Source organism: Halyomorpha halys, unplaced genomic scaffold (genome assembly GCF_000696795.3).
Source record: "Halyomorpha halys isolate HHAL.00 unplaced genomic scaffold, Hhal_1.1 Scaffold251.1, whole genome shotgun sequence".
In the NCBI taxonomy this organism is placed as follows: Eukaryota; Metazoa; Arthropoda; class Insecta; order Hemiptera; family Pentatomidae; genus Halyomorpha; species Halyomorpha halys.
This window is the reverse complement of record NW_027106674.1, coordinates 909,957-937,837: the sequence shown is the minus strand read 5'-3', so window position 1 is coordinate 937,837 and position 27,881 is coordinate 909,957. Positions and strand designations below refer to the sequence as shown.

At 30.1% G+C, this 27,881-nt stretch overlaps 1 protein-coding gene across 1 annotated transcript; it reads left to right on the top strand.

The window, feature by feature from the left end:
• On the top strand, positions 1-27,831 carry LOC106680221 (uncharacterized protein C05D11.1). Its single transcript, XM_014419760.3, has 18 exons — positions 1-323; positions 443-583; positions 691-791; positions 3,379-3,588; positions 6,032-6,154; positions 7,582-7,739; positions 9,460-9,559; positions 9,657-9,926; positions 11,290-11,544; positions 12,042-12,215; positions 15,842-16,078; positions 17,414-17,594; positions 18,815-19,067; positions 23,913-24,093; positions 25,664-25,807; positions 25,890-26,050; positions 26,652-26,804; positions 27,363-27,831. The coding sequence occupies exons 1-18, from the start codon at positions 149-151 to the stop codon at positions 27,421-27,423; spliced, it is 3,078 nt and encodes a 1,025-aa protein (XP_014275246.1). The 5' UTR covers positions 1-148; the 3' UTR covers positions 27,424-27,831.
• Positions 27,832-27,881: the final 50 nt, after the last annotated feature.

Sequence of the window (27,881 nt, the reverse complement as noted above, 5' to 3'; positions counted from 1 at the left end):
TTGTTTAAAAGTAACCTTCTGCATTGTTTGGTTTATTTTATTTATTTTTTATCTAGATTTTGTTTAACTTATAGGAATCATTGTTTTAGACTGTCTAGAAAAGATTATCACATTTTCAGGAGTCTGTATTGTATTTTTAGTTGTCGTGATGGCTCCAACAGATAATAGTTTTCCTGATTCTGTTGATGATGTCTTTCAATTAAAATGTTCACTTAGTGTCAATAATTTGTTTCCGGTGCATAAATATGTTTCTATAAAAACAGGAATTACTGTGGTAGTTGCAGAAGTGGAAGGGCCAGTTGTTGATGGATACTTTTGCTTAGGTACAATGAAATAGTCATTATTAGTAATTAAATTAATACATTTTTATAAAATCAACTTACATTACTGAAGTTTATTGATATAAAATTGGTGTTTCATTAAGATTTATTCTACTTTTTAGCTACCGAAGCACATGACGATGACGGATTACCTCATACTTTGGAACATTTAATTTTTCTAGGTAGTGAATTATATCCTTACAAAGGTGTTCTTGATTTATTAGCAAATCGGTGCTTTGCATCTGGTACTAATGCTTGGACAGGTTTGTTGAAAACAGTTTATATCTCACATTTGTATGTATCTGACATATATATATATATACATATAGTCTCTTTGTATTCTAAACGTATTATCTTAATTGTTCTTTAGATACAGATCATACATGTTATACCATAACTACTGCTGGGGCTGAAGGATTTATTGCATTATTGCCCATCTACTTAGATCATATATTATATCCTACTCTTAATGTAAGAAAACTTTTTCATTTTCTTCTATTTTGCTTTGTGTCTTAAATAGCTAATTTTTAGCATTTAAAATTATTTTCTTTCAATTTTTCAGTATTTACAAAGTGCTGAAATGAGTAGTTTATTATTTATTGTATATTAGGACTTAAGAGTGAGACTGGCTCAAATATGACTTGGGAAGGCAGTTATTTTTTATTTCTGGGCTGTACTACAGATTTAATCTCAATTTCCTCATGGAAGTAGATTGTTAAGTTCATTGATCACTTACTTTTTCCCATCATTTCACCAAGTTTTAACATAATTAATTAAAAACCTTCAGGAACTGATTCCGTACAATTTGGTAATTTGAGCATACATACTACTGGTTCGGTGACATACTGGAAGATTGGATTCTACTAGATTTGTTTTAATGTTTTAAATATTCGGATGGATACTACTGGTTTATTTTAATGTTTTCTCTGTTTTGTCATCATTCATATTTTTATTTTACCGAAATCACTGAATTTACTCAACTTCAATTAGGTATATGGAATACTTCAAAGTAGATCAAGGTTTTGAGCCAAGATTGAAGTTTCTAAATCCTAATTTTGTTTTCATCTTATATGGTCTTCCAAGTGGCAAAAAGTGATCAATAAAAAATGTCCTATCATCTCCTTAAGGATTTATGTAGCAGTTCATGAAGTGTTTTAAGGAATACAAAAGGTGTCAAGAGAAAATATTTCACAATGAAGCTGTAAACAGAACAAGTCTAATCCAAACTGATCCTGAGCTACATTTGCACTTTTATTGGCTTTAGTTCATTGATTAACTACTTGAAGTTGGATTGTAGTGGAGAGAGTAAGCTGTCAGGCCAAGTGAAGCCAAAAAGATGGGCTTAGAAGCCATGTTAGGGCTGGAGTGGGGAACATCTAAGATGCCATACTACTAGTCAAGTTCGGAAAATTAAACAAACCTCGAGTTCAGTTTGTTGATTATTAGTATTTATCTTTATTTATTATTATTTTTTTGTGATTGCTGTGAATTCTTAGTTACTCTTTTGTTATAAACATTCTTATTTTTACCCTTTAGAAAGCGGTAAGGATAGTTGTGGGAGTGTAGAAACTATGACATTTACTATCTGCTATTAACAGATTTAATAAATAATTAATTTAAATAATAAACCATTGTGTAATTATTTCAATTTTTTTTTATTGATGCACCAACAATTTTTTAAGATCACAATACTTCCCCTGTCCATATATTTCTTATGTTGGTAACTGAAAGTAAAAATCAACACCTGTTTACAATTTAAGATAAAAAAAAAATAGAGAATTACATCTCTAAGATTAAATTTATCAGTTTAGATAGAACAAAGACCTAAGCAGAAATTTCTTGTGATAAATGGATTTTCATTGTGGATGAACCAAAATTTAAGAAATAACATTTACTATAACTTCCATTCGGTTCTTATTTGTGGTTAAATCAACAGTTTTACAGATAATTACATTAATGTGGGAAATGCCTATTTACATCATCATTAATCAACACTCAGAGGTCATTGCCAACCCCTCTCACTCCTTGGCTTCACTTTTGCTTAGGGGAGTAGGGTCATATCACCTCCTACCCCCTGATTAACTATGTAATGTTTGGTTCTTAGTTGACTGCTTACAGCTTTTTCTCCAAAAGTTAGCCTTATGTCTTTTTTAATTTTTTTAAAGCTTATATCTTCTCTTTATGGACTCTCAGATAAAATAATTTTTTGGGATCAATATTATTTCAATAATTTTCTAAGTCTTATTTATATATAGTCCTAAGAGAAGATATTTTTTCAAAAACTTTTATCTAAATATTATGAAAATTTGTGAGGTAATTTCTAGGAAAATAGGAACCTGATAATCATGCATTTTTTTTTCAGAAAAACTATTACTTAAACAAATATTAATATTTTTAATAAAGAAAGATGGTCCAGGTGTGGTCAAAAAGGACAAAACTATTAGATACCAACATTTAGTCCTAATTTGTAGTGCTTCATCAGGGCTCTAGTCTAGCAAGTAAACAAAAGATAATTATTTTTATTATTTGATAACCAATATTTGAATTATTTGAGTTTCTTTTTGACTGCACCTGGACCATCTTCCTTCATTAATTACATATGGGCTCTCAATGAATGATCTTCTGATAGTTGATATTTTTAGTTTAACTAATTTGGATAAAGTAAGGAATGATACATTTTAACCAGAATTCAGTGATATTGTATTTTTAAATGCATTTTTTGATCTGTGGAAAATAAATTTAACCAATACAGAGTACAATTTACTTAAATTTAGTAGTTAATTAATAAACTACATTTTTCTTTTCTTTTAACTATTTTGCTTCCTCACTGTCTAATCTTAACCTTGTGCCTTGAAATGGAGGTATTACATAATAAAAATATGCAGAAAAATGATAATTTCCAGAAAAAGAAACTTAAAGATAAAAAGAAATAATGTGGAAGCTATACTGACCCATATTCTTGACATACATTTTTTTCATAAATATGATATAGTTCAACATCTATTTATACTTTTTTCTATTGTTCATCCTTTTTGTTTTTCTAATTACCCATGCTCAGGATGCTGCATTTACTACTGAAGTGTATCATGTCAATGGAGAAGGTCATGATGGAGGTGTTGTTTATACCGAAATGCAAGGAGTAGAAAATACTGGTGAAAGAAAAGTAAATCGTGAATTGATGAGAGCTATGTATCCAGGTGACTGTGGTTATAAGAGTGTAACTGGTGGTATCATGCACAATCTTAGAACTAGTACTACTAATGAAAAGGTATTTATAATAGATTTATTTTCATGAAAATATAGCAATTTTAATCTACATGTTACTCAATAAATTAAATGCTTTTAAAAAATTAGTTATCTAATGAAATTATATGTCATTTGTTGTCACTTGTAAAAAAATTATAAAATGTATTCACTTATTTATTAAAATTAAAAAATAAATTATTCCTCATCATTGATTAGTTCTTCCCTTTCTTTAGTTTTCTTCCACTGCTTCATGTACTTAGAAAATCTGAGGACGTCAAGCTGTATTTGCCGATTCTTTCAATATCAGACTGACTATATTAACAAAGACAAAGCACTTGGGATTTGTTTTGGTTTGTTGTTTTCAATAATAAATCTTTGTAATTGACAATGTACAAAAAAAAAAAAAAAAAAAAAAAAAATTAGCCACCCTCAAAATTTGTTTAAGGTTTTACACTTCAAGATAAATAGAATCCCAAAATTGAATAAAAATTGTTTTCTATAAACCGTTATTTGACTATTACTGTAACTATTATTTGAAATATAAAAATTTTCCCTTCAAAACAAAACAAAAATTGTAAAAATGAAACCTATATTAGCAAAGATTTTGCATAATAAACTTTTGAAAGTATTTGGCTGAATCTCGTAGAAACCTGTTCACTGTTCTATTAGTATTATGATTCTATATTTTTAATTATGAGAGATAGTTGACTGTGGATGACGTATGAGGAGAAGATGGTTTGGGGTGCGGTCAACCTATTTAATAGGTTACACCAACTTATTTGTGTTTCATTTTGACCGCACCCCCAACCATCTTCTCCTTGTATTATTATTTTTAATTTGTTTGCTCAAGTCCTCCATTAAAGATCTATTCAATCCCAGAGTTGAAATGTCAAGATTCATTTCTCAAAGCCCCCAAGAAATAAATGTTGACTGATCCGGGTGAGAATAAAAATAAATAAAAATAAAAACTACACATCTCTCGGAGCATACAGGTTCTCATGTTAGATGAATAAATTGCCAACAAAGAAATTAAAAATCTTAACTGAACAAATATTAGCAAAGAGACTGCAAACAATTTTAGTATTAGTCTATCTAAGGACATATTTTATTATTTGTTATTTGCTGATATAATAAATAACAGTATAATAATCTACAGCTTTATTTTTACATATTTTTAAGTAATCTTAACAAGTACTAAGTCTTAGTTAAGGAAAGTAATGAATGTGTGCTTATGTATGATGCTGTGTGTGTGAGCGTGCGCATAAGTGAGTGCTTGCGTAAACAGTTTAGCTCTAAAACTAAAATTCATACAAAACTGAAAATACATATTTAAAGTGGTTGCATATGACAAATGTTTTGATAAAATCAACTGCCTGGAAGTGCTACTTTATAGAATCGATTTCTCACATTTCCTCGAAAATGACTCAAATGCTTTTGATTTAACTAGGCAAGTCAATACACAATTAAATGGCCTTAAATATAAGCCAAGTCTTATCTTCATTGAAACAGTGTGAGAGGGCTTTAATGCTGAATATTAAAAAAAATCTTCCTCTAAAGTTCCTTTAATTTTATTTATTTGAAATAATTAACCACTTCACATTTTTATTAATAGTGGAAAATGGATCAATATAAACTTGGAAAGGAGTTGATAATTAAATGAAAGAGATCAGAGGACAAATATTTTTCCCCAGTTTAAAATGCATTTTCAGAAATAATGGCAGAACTGTAGAAGTATTATATACTGTTGGAAAGCCATAGATTTTAGAAAATACAATATATAACATAGAAAGTTGTAGAATGATGAACAATGTATTTATAAAAGATCTCTTCTGATATGAATGTTAATCTACTATTTTTTATGGGCAAAAGGGAATTTTTTCAAAAAATTCAGAGCTTCATTTGAAACATTTACTAAGAAAAATGTTGAAAACAAAAATAGTTTATAATTGTTTTTAAAAAGTATTTTTAGAAGTGGAATATCATAATTTAACTAATAATAACAATTAACTCCTATATTTATTAATATTATGTTGTGGAATTGAGCCAGATCTGATGCAGCTCAGTGGCTCATTCAGGTGACTGGATTTTGAATTAGTCAAAAATCAAATCGAGCAAACCAATCCATCTGAGCTTCCCCCCACCATATGGGGAGTTTTTTATCATCGGTTCATTTGCCTGTTGGATCACTCGTGTGGAATATACTTTACAGAGCTATCTGAAGTTCCAACCAGATCAATTTTTCTTAAAATTGGTTAGAGAATTATATAACTGTCTTCTAACAGAGCATTGAGAATGTGATTAAATAACAAATGTATAGAGACAATAAGGTAATAAACCCTTCAAAGGTTGATGGAATGATAGTCGTTGTTTAAGGCTATCAATCCATAATGTTGAAATCAATTAATTTGTAGATGTGGTCTCTTATTGATTAATACATTTAAATTTCTTAATGATTTTTTTTGTAGGTTCGTGACTATCATAAACAGTATTATCGACCTGAAAATTTGTATCTAATAGTTGTTGGAAATATAAAGGCTAGTCAAATTCTTGATGCTTTGAAACCTTTTGAAGAGAGAATATTATCAAAAGTATGTTAATAATTGTTGCATTTTTTTTTCTTGATGTAATGTGGTAAATTAATTGATTATAATTAAGTTTTACGGTCAAATATATATATATATAATTAATGTTTTGGTAATGATTTAAATCATTTATTGCTTAAAATAATGCAATACAAAGTTTTATTTCAAGGTGTAATACTTATTTAAAAAATGGTGATAATGTATTTAATAAGTATCTGTAAAATAATTTCTATGTATACACAAGGAAGTTATAGTATCTCTTTTTTCTGACATTGAAACAATAGCCTTATTGTCTCATTAATATATATAAGCTATAATTCTTGTTACTAACTTGCAATTTTCTCATTAGGTTGGGGAAGGGACTTCATACACTTGTTTAAGTTCCCTATATTTAACTGTAATATCTTGGGTCCATATACCTGGTCATTGTGAATCAGTGATAAGCATGTAGAAATGAATTGGTCGATAATATTCTAGTTTCATTAACTTCATGATCCTTCTATTAAAAATTTAGACTCCTTTAAAGCATGTTTTGGTCAGGGTTGTGTAAATTTGTGTTTTTAAATAGAAATACTAAATGTATCCACAAAGATAATTCTCTTTGTATATGAATACATTTGTGTTAAAATAAAATTATATGAGTATAGTTATTCATATTTACAATTTTCTATTCCAATTCTATTGTATTTTTATTATCTTTTATGACAATAGTCATTCCCACAAATTTTCACATTGGCGTATACTTATTCGCCATTTTTTTTCCACTGACTGACAAATTTCTCCCTTCTTGAGTTGATAATCTGTTTTCCAAAGTAGAGATTGCAATTTTGAGTAATTTCGAACTTTCTAAATAAAAACAAAAAGTTCATTCTCCATGTTACTTATGTTTCTTGAACTTAAGTGATCAATGTAAAATAAAATAGCTCTTCAAAATTGTTAAATAGGAAATACAAACCAAATGGTAATAAAGTATAAACACCTTACAGCATAAATAAATATTGCAATTTTAGTTTCTGCTTTTTTTCTATTATATTTTTTCTATTCTATTTATTATAGTATTTTTTGTTTTATTATAACATTGAATAGATTGAAACAGTCTTATAAAAAAGTTATCCTGGTAAAGAAAATTTATAAATAATATTGCTAAACAATTTGTAATTATAATGGTAGTTGCCTGCAAGGTTAGGTTAATGAAGTTTTAAAATTTGTATTTAGCAGTGTACATGCGAAAAAAGCCATATAGTTTGAAAACATGTGAAATCACATGTAGATAAACAAAATCCTTAATCATAGAAGGATTAAATATCTACATTTTTTTTCTGATTAAATATCTCACCTTCATATAAAAAAACATTTAAACTATCTATTATACAAACTTTACCTCTTGAGAAAAGTTGAGATCATTTTTTCATTTCATTATTTCTTTGCAACAGGGTAGCACAGAAAATACTTTCATTCGACCTTGGCAGGCTCCAGTTTTGCCAATTTCTTCATCTATTGACATAAATGTTCCTTATCCTAATGATGAGGAAGATAATGGATTGGTTTATATTGGATGGAGGGGACCCTCTGCTGTTAATGATTTTTATAGGTATAATTAGTTATATCATAATGAATTTAATGTAACAATAAAATATTATCATTAAAATTAATTAATGAATAATATAAAATCAGTATGATAGTTGAATTAGGAATTCGAAAGAGATAGTCCAGTTAACAGGGGTTCGTTAGGGCAATCTTTAAAAAAAATTCATATAAATTTCTTCTAGACAAGTCTTAAGGTTTTTTTTTGGTATTGAATTAGATTTTGGATTTTGCCACTTTGTATTTTGAATGGTGATTTCAGGAAATGCCAAAAAAATGCACCTTTTTTCTCCATTTATGTAAAATAATTTGTTTTTGGTTGGTTCCTGCAGCACATTGGCTATAACCTTGGACAGGTGTCTAATATTTTTCAACATAGTATCACCAAAAAAAGCTTTATTCAAATTGGTAATCCCACGTATGTAGCCTCTCCTTGTAAGTTTAAATAGAGATATTTTGGATTTGATGTACAAATGCGGGGTTTTGTGATTTTAGGTAAATAACTAGTAAAAGTACATAGTTTTGACATCAGCTGCATGACAACCTTTCTCTGTATTTCTGTTGATTTAAGCGATACTGAAGATTAAAAATGTGTTTACAACCTTATAATGTTACGATCTCTGTTATATTACAGCTTTATACATACTGTTATGATTTTAATTATCTAAATTAGTCAATAATCTGTCTTACAGTTGTAATAACCTTTACAATGTATTAATTTATGTAAAAATTCTTAATTTGATTATTTTTACCTCCCCCAAAAAGTAGTTCACCTTTGTTGGGTTACATATAAAGTAGGAAAGAAGAAAGGTTTCCAGTATTCATTGATATATTATATTGGTTTCTTACTGCATGGCTATAAAAATGTTGCTTGTGAATTTTCAAAAAAACCTCGGGCATTTCCATTACCTAAATGTAGGATGTTTTCACCATTTTCATGGGGATGTTTTCACCCTCCTCAATAATTTAATGAAAACCTGGAAAGTTGGAAACTTTGAGATGTGAGAACACACTTCTAACTGTGAAAATTCTGGTAAAATATTATTCAAAGAGATTATTTCAAAATTGTTTACTAACTCTACTGAGATCAGTTTACCAAACATATTTTGGGAAATTTCAAGGATTACTTTCCAGGCCTTAGTTAACAAACCCAGCCAGTTGGGATATCTAGTCAAAATTGTGAAACTTTAGATTTTTACCTCCCCCAAAAAGTAGAAAAGAAGAAAGGTTTCTAGTATTCATTGATATATTACATTGGTTCCTTACTGCATGGCTGTAAAAAAGATCTGTAAAAAGAAGAAAAACTTGGGAATTTCTTTTACCTAAATCAGTTAGACAGATTTGATCAGTTTTCAAGATTCAAGGACCCTGCTCGGAGTGAGGAATTTGAGAGCAGCTACACTTAACCGATTAAACTGGTGGAAGCTGATTGAGGAGTACCGTACCCAGTAACGGGTTGTCGTGCTGACCTTTGAAGAAGAAGAAATCAGTTAGACACTCTGAATAGAGGGTATTTGATTGTCGGCCATATAGTTCAATGGTTTATTAAGGCCCTATTAATATTTCCTTGAATATTCCTTATCTTTGGAATATTTACAGACTTTTCAGTTTTAAATAACCATATTTATTTTATTAGTAATAAAATTCTTAATTTGATTATTTTGATGGTGGAAAATATCATTAAATTTTGATATAGAATAAAGTTAATTATGTTTGATGTTTTCTAGAATGACTGCATGTTCTGTGCTCCTTAAGTATTTGACTGACACCTCCGTCAGCCCTCTTCCTAAAGAATTTGTTGATGTAGCAGATCCCTATGCTAGCAAGGTATTGATTATTTGATGGTTAAAATTAGTTTTACTTCATGCATATATGAAGCAATTAAACATTGTGAATTATTTATGATGTTGTAATTACCTTTCAGGTTTGGTATTCAATGATAGAAAACTCTGAATCTTTACTTCTTTTAAACTTTGACAATGTTCCAATTGAAAAACTCGACCAGGTAAAGTCTAAGTTAGATAGTGTTTTGTCTTCCATTCTTAATTCTGAAAAGCCAATTGATATGAAGAGACTTTCAACTGTGATCAATCGTCATAAGTTGGAAATTTTATCAAATTTAGAAAATTCACCTCATGACTGTATTGCATTCATGGTGATTGGCTATGTTCTCTATGGAAATACACCTGAAGATGTAAGTGTTTTAAAAAAATATTTGTATATTTATAATGCTTTTAGTGTTTAATTATAAATGTTAGGGTGGGTTGCTGGGTCCAAAGTTAATATTAACACCCTAATCTACCTATCGCTCATGAAACAAAACTTGTATTGGGATCAGATAAGTGCAGAAAAAATGAACTCAGGATTATTTTTGTTCAGCTGCCTTTTATTCCTAGAAGATAGGAATTTCGTTAGAATTTTTCAAATCAAGAATCATGCATGAAAAACAGTCTGTCATCAGGAATAGTTTAAAATATTTAAATGGAGGTCGATATCTTACTTATTTATTTATTTATTACCCTATCCTGCCGGTTTAGGCAATAGGGATGTTCGTAGCAGTGGGTACAACTCATTGCAGCAATATATCTTGCTCTTCTTCTTCCCTCTCTGTTCTTTTACTCTGTCCTTGCTGTTGAAGTTTCCTCTTTCCTACCCAGGGAGAAATAATAAGAGCCCGCAGCTTCTTTTCCCCTGTACACGAAAGTCTTATGCGGGTAGTTTTTCCCTCCATTAGCTCATTACCATCTCTAATTCAAAAAATTCTAGAAAAAGACTCATTTCATTAACACTGATTTCCTTTCAACTTGTCACTCTCCAACATGTATTCATCTAATATTCTGTAATGTCAACTACTAAACCAGAAACAAAAGCGGGACCAGACTGTTTGATAATGTGAAAGTGTGCATACATGCATTTGACCAGCCTTAGTGTTTAATTAAAAAAAGTTGTTTGAAACTGAAATTACCCGTTTAAGGTTGGTTCATGTTTATTATGTCACAGTAACATTTTTGCTGAAATCAGATTATCAGAAATGCCATTATATATCATCGATTTTACATTTTTTTTACCATTTTGTCCAAAACAGCTCTAATGATTTTAAATAAAGTCGTTATATCAATCTATAATATTATAGTCTATAAGTCTCTAATATCAGTTTGGTTATATCATAATTTAATTAGTAATGTAGTAAACAGAGCTAAACACTTTCACTTTCAATGGGACAATATATCCCGCTTTGAATTGTCTGTAGGGTAAAGTAACTGCGGGAAAGGGATTGCTTCCCCTGAGACACATCTGGAAACCTTGCTCCTTCCAGAGAGGCACATTAGGATGGCTTGCTCCTACCACTAAAATGAAAACCCATTTTCAGACTCCTCTCCTCTCCTCCCCCCCCCCCCCCCAAAAAAATAGTTGTATTTCAAACTAGCAATGATGATGAACAATGGTAAGGGAAAGTTATGTGATGCCTGCATAGTGTCAGCTTTTTTAAAAACTTACAAATATATTCTACTTCTTGGATATTATTTCACTTTAATACTTAAGTCTAATGTCTTTAGCTGGATGATCGACTGAATCAGGTGAGACTCATTGAGAAGCTGTTGACTGAGCCAATGGAATTTTGGACTGAATTACTACGTACTTATCTGGTTAAAGGATATTGTGTAACTGCTAAGGGAATACCTAGTATCGATGAGCAAAGCAAAATGAGAGAGCAAGAAAAAAACAGGTTTCAAGAATGTGTTAAAAAGTTGGGTCCTGAAGGCTTAAAGAAGAAGGAGGAAGAACTTGCAGCAGCAATGGCTGTTAATGAAGTATGATATTGTATGATATTATAATTTTTTATTATTAAACATATAAACAAAAGATAAACTTTTAATTAGTTTGAGTAAACAAATTAAATCCGTTACTTTTGTATCCCCTTATGGATCATAGGCCCTCATTTACCATGTTGTTATTCTCAAAGAAAATTTTATATCTTAAGAACTAAAAGAAATTTAATTTAGTTGCTATAAAAAATAAAATTTATAAGGAGAAAACTAATATGACAACAAATCTATCATCTCTATCACTTTATGCTCTCTCCTTATTAAATATAAGGAAGCTTTGTATATATGCTGGAAAAAAAAAAAATCTCAGAACCAAAAATTTATCTTGTGTTTAGCATTTAGACATCAAGGAACATATATGGTTTGTCTGTAGTCAAATTTGTGCTATGTATGCACATGTTCAGGATGTTAAAATTCAAATTAATTCTTAAAATAATTAGAATGGTGTATTTAAAACTTAAGGTATTATTGATTTTTTCTAGATTCCACCTCCCGAGGGTATGCTTCGCTCTATTCCAATATCACCTATCGATTCCATACATTTTCACACAATATCCAGTACCACAAGTGAATCAAAAGTTCAAGATCCAAGATTTAATCTAAGTAATGTTCCAGTCTTCATGCAACTTGATCATCTACAAACAAATTTTGTTTATGTAAGTAATGTTTACTAAATAGTTTTACTAATAGTACTGAAATTTAATTATTAATAGCAATTTTGCGTATTGATTTGCGTATAAAGAAGGGTTTTTCTCACTAAGTAGTCGGTTAGTATTTAATGTCATTTCTAGGATATTAATGCATTAACAATTTTTTTTGTTAAGACAAAAAAAGTTAAAGAACATGTAAATTGAATCTTTAGTGTATTTGACAAAAATTTCAAAAACTATGAAATCAACAATTCATGAATTACTTAATTAGTATTAGTGTGAATCATTAGCAGTCTGCACTAATAGTGATTCAAAAGCTCAAAGATGCTAAAGTCGACAGAGATCTGGAGAGATAGTTCTATATTATCATAAATAGAGGTATCTTTGACTATTGGAATGTGTTAGAGAGTGATTCTAAATAGTTTACTGAATAATTTAGAAGTTCCAATATTTACCAAAATTTTGGGTTACAAAGGGTGAAATAGTGGCATATCAGGGCTCTGTTTCATAATAAAGTATAAAGTAATACTATTAGTCTTGTTGGAAGATTGCTGATTGACCGTGCGTATCAATAAATGGAATATGGTCTGGGTGCGGTCAAATTAAACTCAAATAGTAGTATTAAAAATAGTACATAATATTACTATTTGAGTTTAATTTGACTGCACATGGACCATATTCCATTTATTATTATTGTTGTTTTTATTTTGTACAATTCCACTGTCTTGTACTTTTTAACTCCTTTAACATCAGTAATAGTCATTCCAATCATGAAACAAAAAGTATTAGGTAGTGTTTTTACTTTGTTGATTATATATGGGTCATTCAATATCAAAATCAACCAACGATGATTGCTCTCAAAATTTATTTATTTTTACCTATGTATTATGTTGAGATAAAAGCAAGTATTCATTAATCTTTTAGATGTTTAATTTTTTTTTGGCACCCATTTTGTATTGTCTCATATTGTGCATTTTACTGAGGTTTGTGTTAAACTCTGTTACTACTTGGTTTGTAACCCTTTAACTGCTGAAGTACAAAATGAGAATGATGTGCTGGTAGGTGAGACTGGAAGTGATAGGGCTAACACTGTAAGTGTGAGGTGACATAGCGACCACTTTTAGGGAATATTTATTACTGTAAACCAAAATATTTTAAAAAATGTATGTAATGTAAAACTGAGAAGATTAAGAAATTTTATAATTATTATTTATAAAACCATATTTTTAAGTCATGAATCAATATAAAAAATCATATCAAATAATCATAATTTTGGAAAAATATTTATGTAATACTAATAACAGATAAAAGTAATAATTTTCGAGCTAAGCTATTATTTAGTATTTTTCACACAGAAATAATGAAATAGAAATAAACCACTTACTAATTAATGAAATAGAAATTAACCCCTAATTTTCAAAACTAGTTATTGGCTCCTCAGATAGTCAGTAAGAAATTCTTATTGTATAATTGTACCAAAAAAGGATAAATTATATGTAATATTTATTTTTTTTCTGAAGCTTGTCCTTGTCCTTACAATAGATGATAGGCCACTTAAAAATCATGAAATATGACTTTTAATTATGAATAGTAAAAGAACCTGTCGACCTCTTCCTCTACTACATTTTCCCTTTACATTAGATACTGTATATGTTTTTGAATTAAGGGTACTATTCTACACTTCGCCCTGAAGTGGGTGGTTTATCGAGGAAAAAAAAAAAGATTAATTTCTCATATAGATTCTTTTTCTTTCACTTACTCCTTTGCACCTTTCAATAGATAGCTCGTGATGGTTCCATGAGGAAGTGTGCTATCCTCGAGGCAGCATATGGGCCATCACACAATGGGCTGAAATAATCTTTAATCACAATTTGTCTGAAAAAGACAAAAACTGGTCATCAGATACTTTTTCATGTTTTAATTAAAGTTTTGGTTTACTAAACTATTCCTGTTATGTGGTTTAATAATCTATTCCTGATTATATGGATTGGAATGATATAAAAAAAAGTAGTTCTGAAACCAAGTACAATCTATAATGCTTGTTGGTTGAAATATTTAAGTTTTATATAAAGTTATTGTTTGTGATAAACAGGATTAAAAACATATCCAATAATTATCAGGACCCAGTGTTAACATGAGTATTAAATAAAAATATTGTAGAAAAAAAGTGTTAAAAATTCTTAAGATAATAAAAATACAATGACTCCAGAATATTTTTGTTATATTTGATTTAATAACATTTAAATTTGGTATGTTTTAATTGTTTTATTTTTAAAATATATACATGTAATAAAAAAAGGAAAAATAAGATTTACAACAAAGCAAATAAAATTAATGAAATAATCTTGAAAAATTATTAAAACATAAAAAAATAAATTTTTAGGGCTCCTTGTTGTTGACACAGTTTGTTTAACATAGGTATTTTCATGATTGTTATTCATATTTCTGCTATCCAAATAATAAACTGTATAAGGCACATATCTTTCACTCAATTATACCAAAAATAATTAGAACGAAAAAACTCACCATTGTAAAAATAAAAACCCAATTAAGTTTATATTTGGATATTTTTTATCCTAGCTATTTTTTGAACGATTATTGTATGCAATGTAATGCAACCATAATAGTGGATATATTAGAGATTTTGTCAAGATTTGAAAGGACCGAGTAAGAAAAAATAATGCTTACAAGAGGGGTGCTGGTGGATGTTGCTGATTGACAACTTGTTTACTACCTTATCATTAATAATATCAAACTGATGGAAGGGTACTCAAATGTATGATATTAGTTAATTTATTAATAAAGTTTTGATAGAGTCTGTGTCTCGATATATACAGCTGAAACTGTAGGAGCGAAATACGACAATGCTACTGTAGCAGCGTACCCCGACGACAGGTATTTATGGAGGGTGATTGTACCGACTTCACTAAGAAATTGGAGGGTCTGAATGTTACAGTTAATCCCAAGAAGACCAAATGTATTATTTTCTCCTTCCAGAAAAACAAGCGCCCTCTATCTAAAGTCTATAAGGTAGCAGGATGTGAGGATAGACCAGCAGGCAGCATAGCATATCTGGGGGGGTCGCCCTTGATAGACACCTAACACTAGCTGACCACTGCAACAAGAAAATCAAGCCGGTTAGGACCAAGTCTTACAGGCTTAATCACCTGTTAACCTCTCCTAATCTCTCTCTCTCTCTTAAATTAATGATATAGAAAAGTGTGCTGAGATGTTCCACCCTATGGAGCATCTATAAAAATCAATTAAAAGCATTTACATTTAATAAAATAAAAGGCAGCAAAAAATTAAAAATAGATTTTCTCTAGGATTCTGCAAATTAATGCTAGTTCTAAAAAAATAATTAAGGTCCTAATAACTTATACCATTGATGGTAATAGTTGAAGGCAATATTTCTCTAGTCAGTATTAGTGATTAAATTTTAAAAAAATTAAGTTTCTCCACACCATAACCTCCATAACAAACCCTCCGATTAGCCGTATGAGGAATGAGCTTATGGTGTTATCCTACAGTTTTTTTTTCCCAATAGCAATCTGTATGAGCCCTACCTAGGCCAAATATTTATTATTTTTATTATGTTATGAGCTTGAGTAGTTTTTACCTTATTTTTTCAGATTATTGCTCTGTTGGATTCTAGTTCTGTAGATGACAACTTGAGACCATATCTACCTTTGCTTTTGGATTTACTACAAGAATCACCTGTAAAACGTGGCAATGACATTGTACCCTATCAAGAAATAGTATCGCAACTTGAAGAAGACACTGTTGCCACTGTTTTTAGGGTTGGTCTTGATTCAAGTTCAAGATTTCAAGCAGGTCCATTCTCGTCTACAATAAGTGTAATTCTTCAGGTACAGAAAACTATATATATATTCCTTCAGTATTAGAAGACTTAGTTTTCTCCCTCTGGAAATTGACAAATTAATTTTAACTCTCAATTTTTCTCCTAGACTCTCCACATGTTTGTATTGAGAACCTCTGTGATTTACGATTTTATGATGAATAAAATCACTCTATAGGATCAAATCATTGTAACTCCTGATGATTTTGTATAAAAGATTAGATCTGAAAAGTTTTAAACCTTCTTGCATTTTAGAAAAACATACAACTCCATCTAAAGGAAATTTGGACTATAATTTGAAGATGAGGGTATCTCATTAAAACTTGTGTTCTACATACAAAGAAAGTTGTTGAATCATAGCTGAGTTGATTTTGTAAGGCAAAGGCTACTACTGATCGGGTACCTTATTTTATACTCTCCATCAGATCCTCCAAAATAACAGTTTATATCATCACCTCTTCATAAAAATCAAATCCATAGTAGTGTTGAGAAAAACAAATTGTTTTGTCTGCAATGCTTCTAAATATACATTATGTGGTGTGTGAGGCTACAATAGATGGAGCTGAGTGCCATGATTACAGTACAGGCTCTTAACGCTTTATTTTTGGAAGTTAGAGGCAGGGAGTTTCAAATAGCCCTGAACATCCTCCAGTTAAACTTGGTAAAATACACTTTAAAATGAATTTCACTCAATGAAATTCAGATTCAAATGAACTTCCTTTTTTTATGCTGCAATTTCAATTTAAAAAATGGCAGAGATTAGGATCATAAAAACCAACTACTGTTACTTCTTTGGCATCAAAAGTCTTCTCAGGATAAGTTGGGAGATGAACAGGTCAACAAAAATTCTAATATACAAAACCCTCATTTGGCTAATGTTGACAAATCACTTGTTGACATGGACCCTTTCTAAAAGTGGATGTGTACTCTTAATTCACAAGAAAAAAGATATGATCCAGTTTGTAGGATTCTATATTGGTCAGGTTTAGAGACTATCAACCTGGAGCTATGCAAGAAATCAAATGCTCTTCACTTTTTTTAAAAAAAATTCTGAAAATTTACTCTTACTGGAAATTATAATTTTTATTTGATACATTATAACCTATATTTCAAGGATAATTATTTGTCATTTGAAAACGAAATTTACAGAACAATATGTTGATAAAATGGTTTCTAGACCCATTTTACTCCAATCCCCAATTTTCTTCAAATTTAGGCCAAATTGTACTATCAGACAAATTAACACTTATTAAAGTTTGTTTATAATTTATTAGCAACTGCTTTGTTTTAGACTTCTGTTTTAAGATTTAATAACTTCAGATTTACAAGTAATACATTCTTATAGGTAGAACCAAAAAAAATTGAACAAGGAATAAAATGGATTCAAGAGCTGCTCTATAACACGGTTCTCACTGAAGAAAGGGTTAAAGTACTTGCTACTAAAATTGTGAATAATGTCTCAGAAATCAAAAGAAAAGGTAGCACTATGGCTTATGATCTCATGAGGGGCTTGCTGTATGGAAATAGTAAGTTTATATATATATATATATATATATATATATATATATTACATACTTTAATATGTCTATTTTAAACACATTAAGTCTTGAGTTTTGAATGTTCTGAATGAGTACATAGATCTGTAAATTTGTGGGAACATTGCAAACATTTCATCTAACACCAATCAGTGGTCTTCACAAACAGTTTCCACCATTCTTTGCGCCAACTCATTGGTCACAATTGAAGGTTTTCCACTCTTTTGCTCTTCATGAATATTTGTTCTTCCTTCATTAAACCCATGATACCTCTTCATGATACCTCTCTTTGGTTCATAGAACCATAGCCCTAAACATTCTTGATGCATGCAAAAATTGCTGTCTGAATTTTTCCTCCTGTGAGAAGGAACCTTATAGCCTTATAACCTTATAGAAGCACACTCCTCGCACTAGGTGGGATTTCTTATTCAGAGAAAGTGGACATTATCAGACAATTTTGGTACTGCTGTGGTCTCTGGTACATGTTATGTTCAGGAGACCTTCACTATCATTCAGTACTGGGTTATAATATGAATGGTCGAGTTTTCATTAATGTAGCCACCTTGAAACAAAAGTCCATTCACCCAAATCGAGTACACACTGGTTCTACTGCAAAAACATGGTTGCTAAAGTAACACATTCTGCTACCATGGCCTATATTATAATCTACCTACTATGTTGGAACTTCTAATGTTCTATTTCCAAATCTTTTATTTTCAACTTGCACCTTGAATCCCCTGAAGCAGCTCCCCTCTCTCGAGACTCTGAGAGGTGAATTAATCTGGATAATGAATTTTACAACAGAAAGATTCCATAACTGTTCTTATTCTATGTAATGAATTTTTTTTTCTTGAACTATAGTTATGTAAGTATTTTATTCAAACCTACATCCACACAGGAAGCCAGAGGGTCACTCTCATTGCTGGTCAGCAAGTCCATTATTCTTAACTGTTTGAAACTTTCAGAGAATTTCCATATCCACTTTCTGTGGGACGCTTCTCTACTAGGTAATGAGATTACCTAACTTATAATTAGTAATAGAAGCAGTCAAAAATGGTTACAGGTAATATGTATAACCAAACATTTGAGAATCATATTGTTCTTATGGTTAAATAAAAAGAGATAAAGACAATAACATAAGATATTTCTAATTCTTTGTTGTACCTCAAATCCTATTAAATAATTTCTATATTACTTTTTTCCATTTCCAGGAAGTAATCATCATGCTATTAGTGCTTTGCGTCAATCCAGGATCCTGTCATCTGTGCTTTTAAAACTAGAAAAGGAAGATACTGCTTCAGAAGTAATGAAGCATTTGGAAAATCTGAGATCTATTCTTACTCTTCCTTCTAATATGGTTATCCATATGTCAGCAAATCTTGATATTCTTTCTTCACTTTATCAGAATCCTCCCAGCTTGTTGAATAATTTGCTACCAGCAAATGTTACCCCAGTTAAAGGAAGGTTAGTAATTCATATTAGAATTCATTGTTTAATTAAACAAGGGTAGTAATTTTGATAAATATGAATTCATTAATTATATATTCATAAAAGCACTCTATTTATATGAATTATTAAAGGTAATTATTATTTTTATTTTTTTCTGATAGTACTACAGACTATAAAGCCATGTGATGTAGTCTTCTTATAGATTTTTATTGCTTGTGAAATCTCAAATTTCTTGGAAGGGTCACTTAACGTCATTGACGCATTTGTTCCCCTTTGATTTTCAACAATGCTGGATTGTACTCCCCACTTTATCTTTTTGGTTCTCGAGCAGTGATATGTTGGTCTATATCTATGGATTATGGCTCTTCAGAGTCAGGAAGGCCTTTAGGACCTAATTATTTAACAGATATTTGAACCTTACAGGTCTGTTTCCTTTCAATTCCCATTTTATTTAGGCTTATTGTTTGCATTAATTCTTAAAAGTATTTTTTGGTTGAATAATTTATATTGACTTTTCAAATGATGGATGTAAAATATCCTAATAAAGCAAAACCTAGGATCTACCTAATTCAACTTAATTCATTATCCAGTAATGGTGCATTATTACCAAAAGTTAGTAAACTTGCAAGTGAGAAGAAAAACAATGAGGACAGTAAGCGCTGCTACAACAGAAAGTTACAGATTAGGTCCGTGAACCTTGTTTGGATACAAACAAATTAGAATAATAGATGGACTGAGCGAACAATTTAAAAAAAGGTTGGATTAAAACAAACAAATGGATGAAGGATTCAAATCCCTAACATTTTTATACAACTTGTAAAACTATTTCTATCCTAAGCAGTAAAAAAGTTGAACTTCAAAGTAAAAAAGTTTTTTTCAGTTCACAAATGCTTACTTTGTTAATAAATCTTATAAATGATTTTTTTTTTCATTTAAATTTTATAATTATCATTAGGAATATAGAATATTAGATTTATACAAACTGTTAAAACAAAATAAATCATTGTGATCGTTATCATGTCGTATCAGGTTTAGATGAGTTCATTGTTCTATGAAAAATAGTGATTAACTAGCATTATCTAACTAAGGCTTGTCAACTTGGAAAGTTTTAGTTTTAGACAACTAAATATTTCTTTTCTTACAAGGATTATTTCGAATTAGCTAAACAAGATGCTAAATTTACCCAACGCCTTGCCTGTCAGTTCATCTGGTGATACCCTGACTAGTAGAGATGTGCTTAGTTGGCATTCATATTTTTGGGAATGGTCCAGGGATGTAGGTTGATGTAGTATATCATGGTGTGGTAACCACAGTTAACACTCTGGAGTTGGTAGTGCCCCTATCTAGGGAAGATGTGCAGTGAGGTAATGATGGCTTGTCTTCATCCTGTAGGCATCCACACTATGCTCTAGGGAAATCCTCATGAATAGGACTCTGGGTCACAAGATTCTCCCACTTACCTTTAAGTGAAGAAAGGTGTGATGGCTGGCATTAATTATGAATGACAGAATTAGAGTCAAGTCTTGTCCCTCCAGTGCCTGGTACAGATAGATTAGAAACCATTCATGCCTGGTTAATTTTTTTGAACTTGTTGAAGAGTGTATTTCCTCATTTCTGTTTCTAATCAAGCATGTTTTGGTAGCCTACAGTTTTTTAAATTGTATTTGGCTTCAGAAAAATGTCCTGGCTTGTAGCAAAAGGTGCAGGTTCACCATCTATGATGCTAGTCTATGATAGTGTATGTAGTTTTTGGTTGGAGTCTATCAGTGTTATGTGCTTCACCAGATATCTCTAAAAAGTATAAGTATAAATAGTTCCTTGTTGGGAATAGTAAAGAAACAGCTAAGGTCTAAGCCATTAAAGAATGCTCCTCGAATAGGGCTAAGTTGCAGCAAGGCCTTCAGAGGAAAATCACTTATTAATAATTATAATTGGAATAGGATCAGGTCATTGCATTCCTAATTAAATAACAAAGTAGTACTGAGCTCCTTTGCGGAGGTAAAAGGAATTAGGACTGAGAAAGGAAGTAAGAATTTACCAAGTTTAACTGAGGGAGAATTGACATTGGAAATGATAGGGTGAGGGGGGAGAAAAATTATTAGGAATAGATGGAGGATGTTGGCGATAATTAAAAATGATGTTACAAATTGAAACGCGTGACAACTCTTTACTTCTTTCTTCCCTCTTTGCAAGTCCTCAGTCACAATAATCCATATGATGTTCACAATTCCTTTCATCTCGACTATTATATCTATTATTATCCTTTACTATCCCGGACCACTTCATCCTTGTTTCTTTTGTTCATTAATATTTCTATAGACCAAGCCCTCCTTGCAGTAGAAGCCAACTCGTCATCCATTGCACTCCACACTCCTCTTAATAACCGTTTTTCTTATCTCGAATCTCTTCAACTCTGGTGTAAATTTAGTTACCTCACCTTCCATGGTCAGTTCTTTAACCAAATTTCAGGATTGGCCATGGGAAATCCTCTAGCTGTTGAGCTTTCTAACATTGACCTTAATGATTTACTTGATTCCATTATCCCATTCTTTCCAGTTGAAATCATCCTTATTAAAAATATATGTAGATGAATTTCTCCTCCTCCTTAATTCTGATGAAATCCTTTTTTATCTGCCTTTAATTCTTACCTCCCTTGTCTATATTTTACTGCAGAACTAGAAACCAATAACTCCCTTCCTTTCCTCGACCTCTTATCATAAAGAACCCAGACAACTCTATAATCACAGACTGATACACCAAACCAACTTATTCAGGTAGACTTTAAACTTCTACTCCCAATATCCTTACCATCAAAAAATGAACATAGATGAAAACCTTATTTATGGTTGCCTTTCTTTCTCTGATCTCCATTTCCATGAAACTAATATGCACCAAATGAAACATATACTCTCAACCAAAAACTTCCCCTTCAATATTATTAACCAACTGATCCATAACCTCAAAAATCCAATCTCTTCTTCTGCCAGTTTTTTACAACTCCTTTCTATCCTCTTATCCAGATCACTTCTATATATCTCCTTTCTTTCAGATAACATCTAAAAAATGTTACACTCCTCTATCCCCAACCTTTGATTTGCTTCCAAATCTCACAACGAACACTCTACTCACTTCTAAAATATCCTATTCCACTGCTACTCCGATCCTATGTCATTGACCACATCCCCTGTTCCACTCCCAACTGTAATTCTTCTTACATTGGTGAAACCAAAACCTTCTCAAAGGCTGCATCACCCAACATAAATATTCTATTTCCTCCCATAACTCTTCTGCTTCTAAAGTTTCTAAACAACCCTTATCCTTAAACTATTCTTTCGATTATGATAATACTTCTGTACTAACCACAGTCCAAAACCATGACAAGAGACTCATTTCAAAAGTATCTTTATCTAATTAGAACCTTTTCTTGTTAATGTCAAAACTCACAAACAAAACCTTTCCGTAGCATATTCTCAAATACTTAATTTATTACTTTCACCCTTAATTTTAATTGTTTTTCTCTGTGACATCTCCTTGCATTATTAACTACTGTTATGTGCTCTTTTTTAAAAAAAATTGTGAACCTTTCAACTATTCCCACCTTTACATGAGTTTACCGATTTGTTTCACAAGCTGCTCTATAAATCAATTCTTATTCTCATATAATTTATTTATCACCTACTTATTTTTAATATTTAGTTTCACTTCAATCTTATTTCCTATTAGCAGTTAGTTTAGTTTATAGTTGCCTTTTTTAAAAACATAGTTTGTAATTCACGATTTGCTCACCACGATTGTACTTGGTGTTGGACCTGCCTGCAGGGCTCTGTTTCATAACAAAGTACAAACTAATACTATTATTCTTGTGGTTTGTATTTGGTACAATTTCACTGACTTATACAATTCTGCCAAATAATTATTTTATTTTGAAACTTATGTAATATCACTAATAGTTGTCCCCATCATCAAACAAAATGTATAAGTGCTTGTATTTTATAGTTTGTGTACTTGTATTTATGGGTTAATACTATTAGCTTTCATTATGAAACGCCCCAGACAGTATGTTTCTTTTATTAACTACCTTTTTTTTTTTTTTTTACTTTTCTACCATTTTTCCTCTCTTTCCTTACTCACTGTATTAGTTATATTCACCATACCTAATTACTGATATTTGTATTACTTACTACTCTTAGCTTATATAACTTTATACCTATTTCTTTAACTTTAATTCATTGTAATTACATATTTATTTAATCACATATATGTTTTCTTTATATTTTTATTTTACTTTAATTTTAAATAATATCCAATTTATACATGTATTTATTTAGTTGATTTTCAAATCTATATTATTTTCTTCTTTCGTGCTTATTTTAAATGTTACTATATTCCCTTTATACTATTATGTGCATTTTCAATATTTTTTATAATGTTACACTATGCATTTTCTTCAATACTACTACATTAACTGTTGTCTTCTTATGTTTCTTGTTATTTGGTACTTCCATTTAATCATTTTGATTGTTATCTTGTTTTTTTTTTGTTTTTTTCTTAGTTCTGATGAAGGCCTAACATTTTAGCCAAAACATTGGCATTAATAAATAAGATTATCTTTTCCCATGGTCTTTTTTTTTTTTCTTGTAGCCTATAAATCCTAACTGTGCATCCTGGAGAAAAAGTTACAGCATAAAAAAAAACTATTAAATTTCTCAAATGAGTACCATCATTTATTAAATTGGAATACATTATTTTGTAATTATACAAGAATTTTTAATACCTTATTAGTTATTTAAGATTTTTTCTGTTTTAAATGTTTGTGTGCCCAAAAAATATAATAATCTTGAATTTATTAATTTTTTAAAGATTAAATGCAGTTCCAGACTGGAAATTGTTACAAGAGAGAGATGCTAAGGATTCCTGTGTTGCTGGCATTGGTTCAGTTGAATCTGCTTTCTTTGTTCAAACTGTGCCTGGTATAACTAATTTTAATGATGCTGATCTCTCTAAAATCCTTGTTTTTTTCCAGTACATTTCACAAACAGAGGTATGACGATTATACATATTTAAGATCACCTAAATTATAAGTAATTTATGAAAACATTTGTTTTAACTACTTATTAAGTATTCACTTACTTGCCTGGCAATAAAGTACTAGAAACTATTTTCTATTTGTGCATAGGTTTAGATTAAATGAACACAATTGATAGTATGATATCAGTTATTGTATTTAGTTAAAATTGAATATTTATATACAGATTATTTTTTCAACGTCTTGGATTACATAAATTCTAATTACTGTTTTATTCAATTTTAGTTCACTGCAGTTTTCTAGGATATACATTGTTTTTGACAATTCCATGTAGCATATATATTCAAACAAATCCATTAGTTTTCCTACATGGAAACATACAATATGTGACTATCCTTCTTAAAAACATGTATTCTCTAGCATGTCCTTGAATCTTTAATGTTGGCATGTAATTTGGAGTCATACTTGGAAGCATTTATTATAATTTTATGCTATGTTATTCAAAAATTAAAGAAGAATTTCCTGCAAAGAGGACTTCAATGGAATGAAAGACTAGCAGAGTTAGAGAAAGCTTTATAGACTTTCTCCTCACATTGCATAGGCAGTACTATAGGAGAGAATATGATGATGATGTTATTCAAAAATACTGCTAATTATTACTCGCAATGTCTTAAAATTCGAATTAATTATTTATTATATCAGTAAAAAGCAAACTTTAGTGATGTGGAGCCCATCAAAATATACACAATGAAACAGCAAATAATTGAAATACATAGAGGACTTAGGAGGACCAAGGAGCCTTTTAGTAGTGGAAATGGAATGACGCAAGTATTTTGTACATTAGGGAATTGTGTCTCGGAAGAAGAATCTGGTTAGGGAAAAATATTTCAATTACTTTTATATAAAAATTTTAGATAAACCTTGTATATTCATGTATTTTAGTGGATCCACGTTTACTTTTAGATATAGTGGCTGTATATAGTTCCTTAGTGAATCCACCAGAAAATCTCTGAATGAGAATCAATGAAGACCCCAGTTGTTAGAAGATTCTCCAGTTGAATACATCTGCTGGATGGAACTGGCAGTAAATCATAACCACAAAATGAGCTAACCTGAGGTAGTACTTCTTCATCAGATTGGCATATTATGACATGAGTCCTCCCCAAGTTCTCTTGGTGCATCAGGGCTTCCTCGCATTACTTGTTAAACATAAAAAGAATATCAATGGCATATAGACAACAACAATATGTTATCGAGCAGAATCACTCAGAGATACTAGCTAATAGAGTATACAACGTATCTGTTATATTGTTTAAGTACTTTTACAGTGCATAATTATATGTCAACCCTAACAACTATTTGAATCTTTCTATGTTTTATCTTCTTAACTTCCTTTCAGTACATAATTTTTGATCTCGGCCTTTATTTAAATGAAAAAATTTATTGATCTACTTTTCTACCTCTTTAATATAAATTACTAATTAATACCTTATTATTTAAACTTAGCTACTGTAATAGCTGACATTTTGTTTGTTTGTAGAAGATGTAAAATTTATTAGAAATAACTGATTTATTTCATTTTTAGGGACCTTTATGGAGGACATTAAGAGGACAAGGACTCGCTTATCATTATAGCCTTATTGCACGGCCTAATGAATCCAAATTATTTCTATATTTTTATCGTGCAAGTAATGTGATTGCTGCTTACAAAGAAGCAAGAAGTGTTATTGTTAGTTATAAAAAAACCTTGAACTATTAAACAGTTTTAAATAAAAAATAGTTATAGTTAAGTAATAAGCATTTTGTTACAGGAAGGAAGATTAGGAGAAAATGTGGTTTGGGATAAAACATTATTTGAATCAGCAAAATCTTCTTTGATATTTGAAATAGTCCATAGAGAAAAATGTATTGGAGATGTTGTTGGTCAGAGTCTTCTTTCTTATTTTAAGGGTGTGGGCCATGATTATAACAGGTAGTTATATAACCGTTGCTTTATAATCATAATATTTTTACTCATCCAACTTGTACATTCCTAATTTTAGCTGACAACCAAATGTAATAGTGTACATGTAAAAGGTAAATATTAATTAAAAGTTTACAAAAATATACTCTTGAATTTGTTGATGGCTGTTCTTTTGTAGGTCACATGTCAATTTCAGAAAATTAGGTTCTGAAGTATTTGGAAAATCTTAAAGAACTCTCCAAAAATTAACTGATTATTGTAATTAAAGTTCAATTAAGTAACTGTTTCAGTTTCCATTCATTATGCTTGCAGCACAATATTTGGCATTTTATAATTTGTTTATTGTTTTTTGATGAACATTTGTTTTTCAAAGTTGGTTAATCCTCAGATTTTAAGAGAAATAAAATTTTATAAATTGCTTAGGTTAGGGGAGGTGAACATGTATACCTACTGGAACACACTGTGTTCATTGTTTCTTTTAACTTTTAAAAAGTAATATAGTTAGATGTTGTAATGTGTCATTGTTATTCACAAATTTGAAATGTGTGAACCTCCTTTACCTTTTAGATGCTGTTGATTGGTTTCTATAACTGTTGAAATGTTGTTTTAGAAAACTTATAAGACAAATATCAGATGTTAAGGAAGAAGATATGAAAGAGATAGGATCAAAATATGTTGCACCATTGTTAAACATGTCGTTAGTAAAAACTGCAGTTGTTTGCCATACATCAAAAGTGGAAGAAATTGCAAATGGCCTTAAACGGTAAGTTTTTCCTATTGTTTATCATCTTCAAAATAATAATTTCTTTTATTCATTAATGACAGTTTTGGTTGAATGAACCATATACCATATTTTTTTATTGCCATATGTGCAAGGTAGACTAGTCTAACTAGCATGCTTCTCATTCTGAATCCATCCTAGTCTCTTGTTTTCCATAGCAAGAAGCTTAGTAATTTTATTGGATTTCAATACAATAATTACAATTTATTTTTACATATAAATTACTATTGGATTGACATAGGATAATTCAGAGCAAAAACTGTTCTGATACAGTAAAGTAAATGAGAAAGATAAGTTTGAAGTTTAAAAATTATTAGTCCACAATATATTATAAAAAAAAAAATCCATTTATATTTATTATTATTTCACTGAAAATTACATGCACTATGTTTTTCTTATTTTGGTATGTTTAACCCAAGTTTTTTAAAAGTGAAGTTTGTTGCTCTACCCATCCTTTTACCACATATAATCTGTTTTAAAATATGTAATTGTTATCAAGATTATAAAATAATTAATTAACTTTTTCTGTTGTTTTTCTAGGTTGGGCCTACATTTAAACTGTTTCGCAACACTAGATCAAAGCTTCTTAAGTACTGAATAAAAACCATTAAGCCTATTAATAATATAAGCTTTGGAATTAAAATTATCATGTGCAGAATGTTTTCCTCCATGTTTGTTTTTAATTTTCCTATTTGAAATTTGTTTTTATTATTGAAGAGCTTGTTATATTTCTTTAGAAATCATCTACCTTGTATTTTGTGGAGGAAAAAAGTGGAATTAACTTGTTAATGTTAAAAATCACGTGCCTTTATGTAATCTACCTCATTACAAGTATGAGGATAAAACTTCAGTTCTTTTTTACAAAGAAAATGTATTCAATTCGTTCATTTTATCTTTGCTACCTAATTAATATGCAAACAAAGTTATAAGTATGCCATAAGTTACAGACTCTTATTATATTAATGAAATTTTTCATTGCTGCATTAAAAATTTCACCCTGAATCTTTAATTGCTGTATGATTTTTTTTCCAGTCTAATATATCTATCTGTCAAATATTC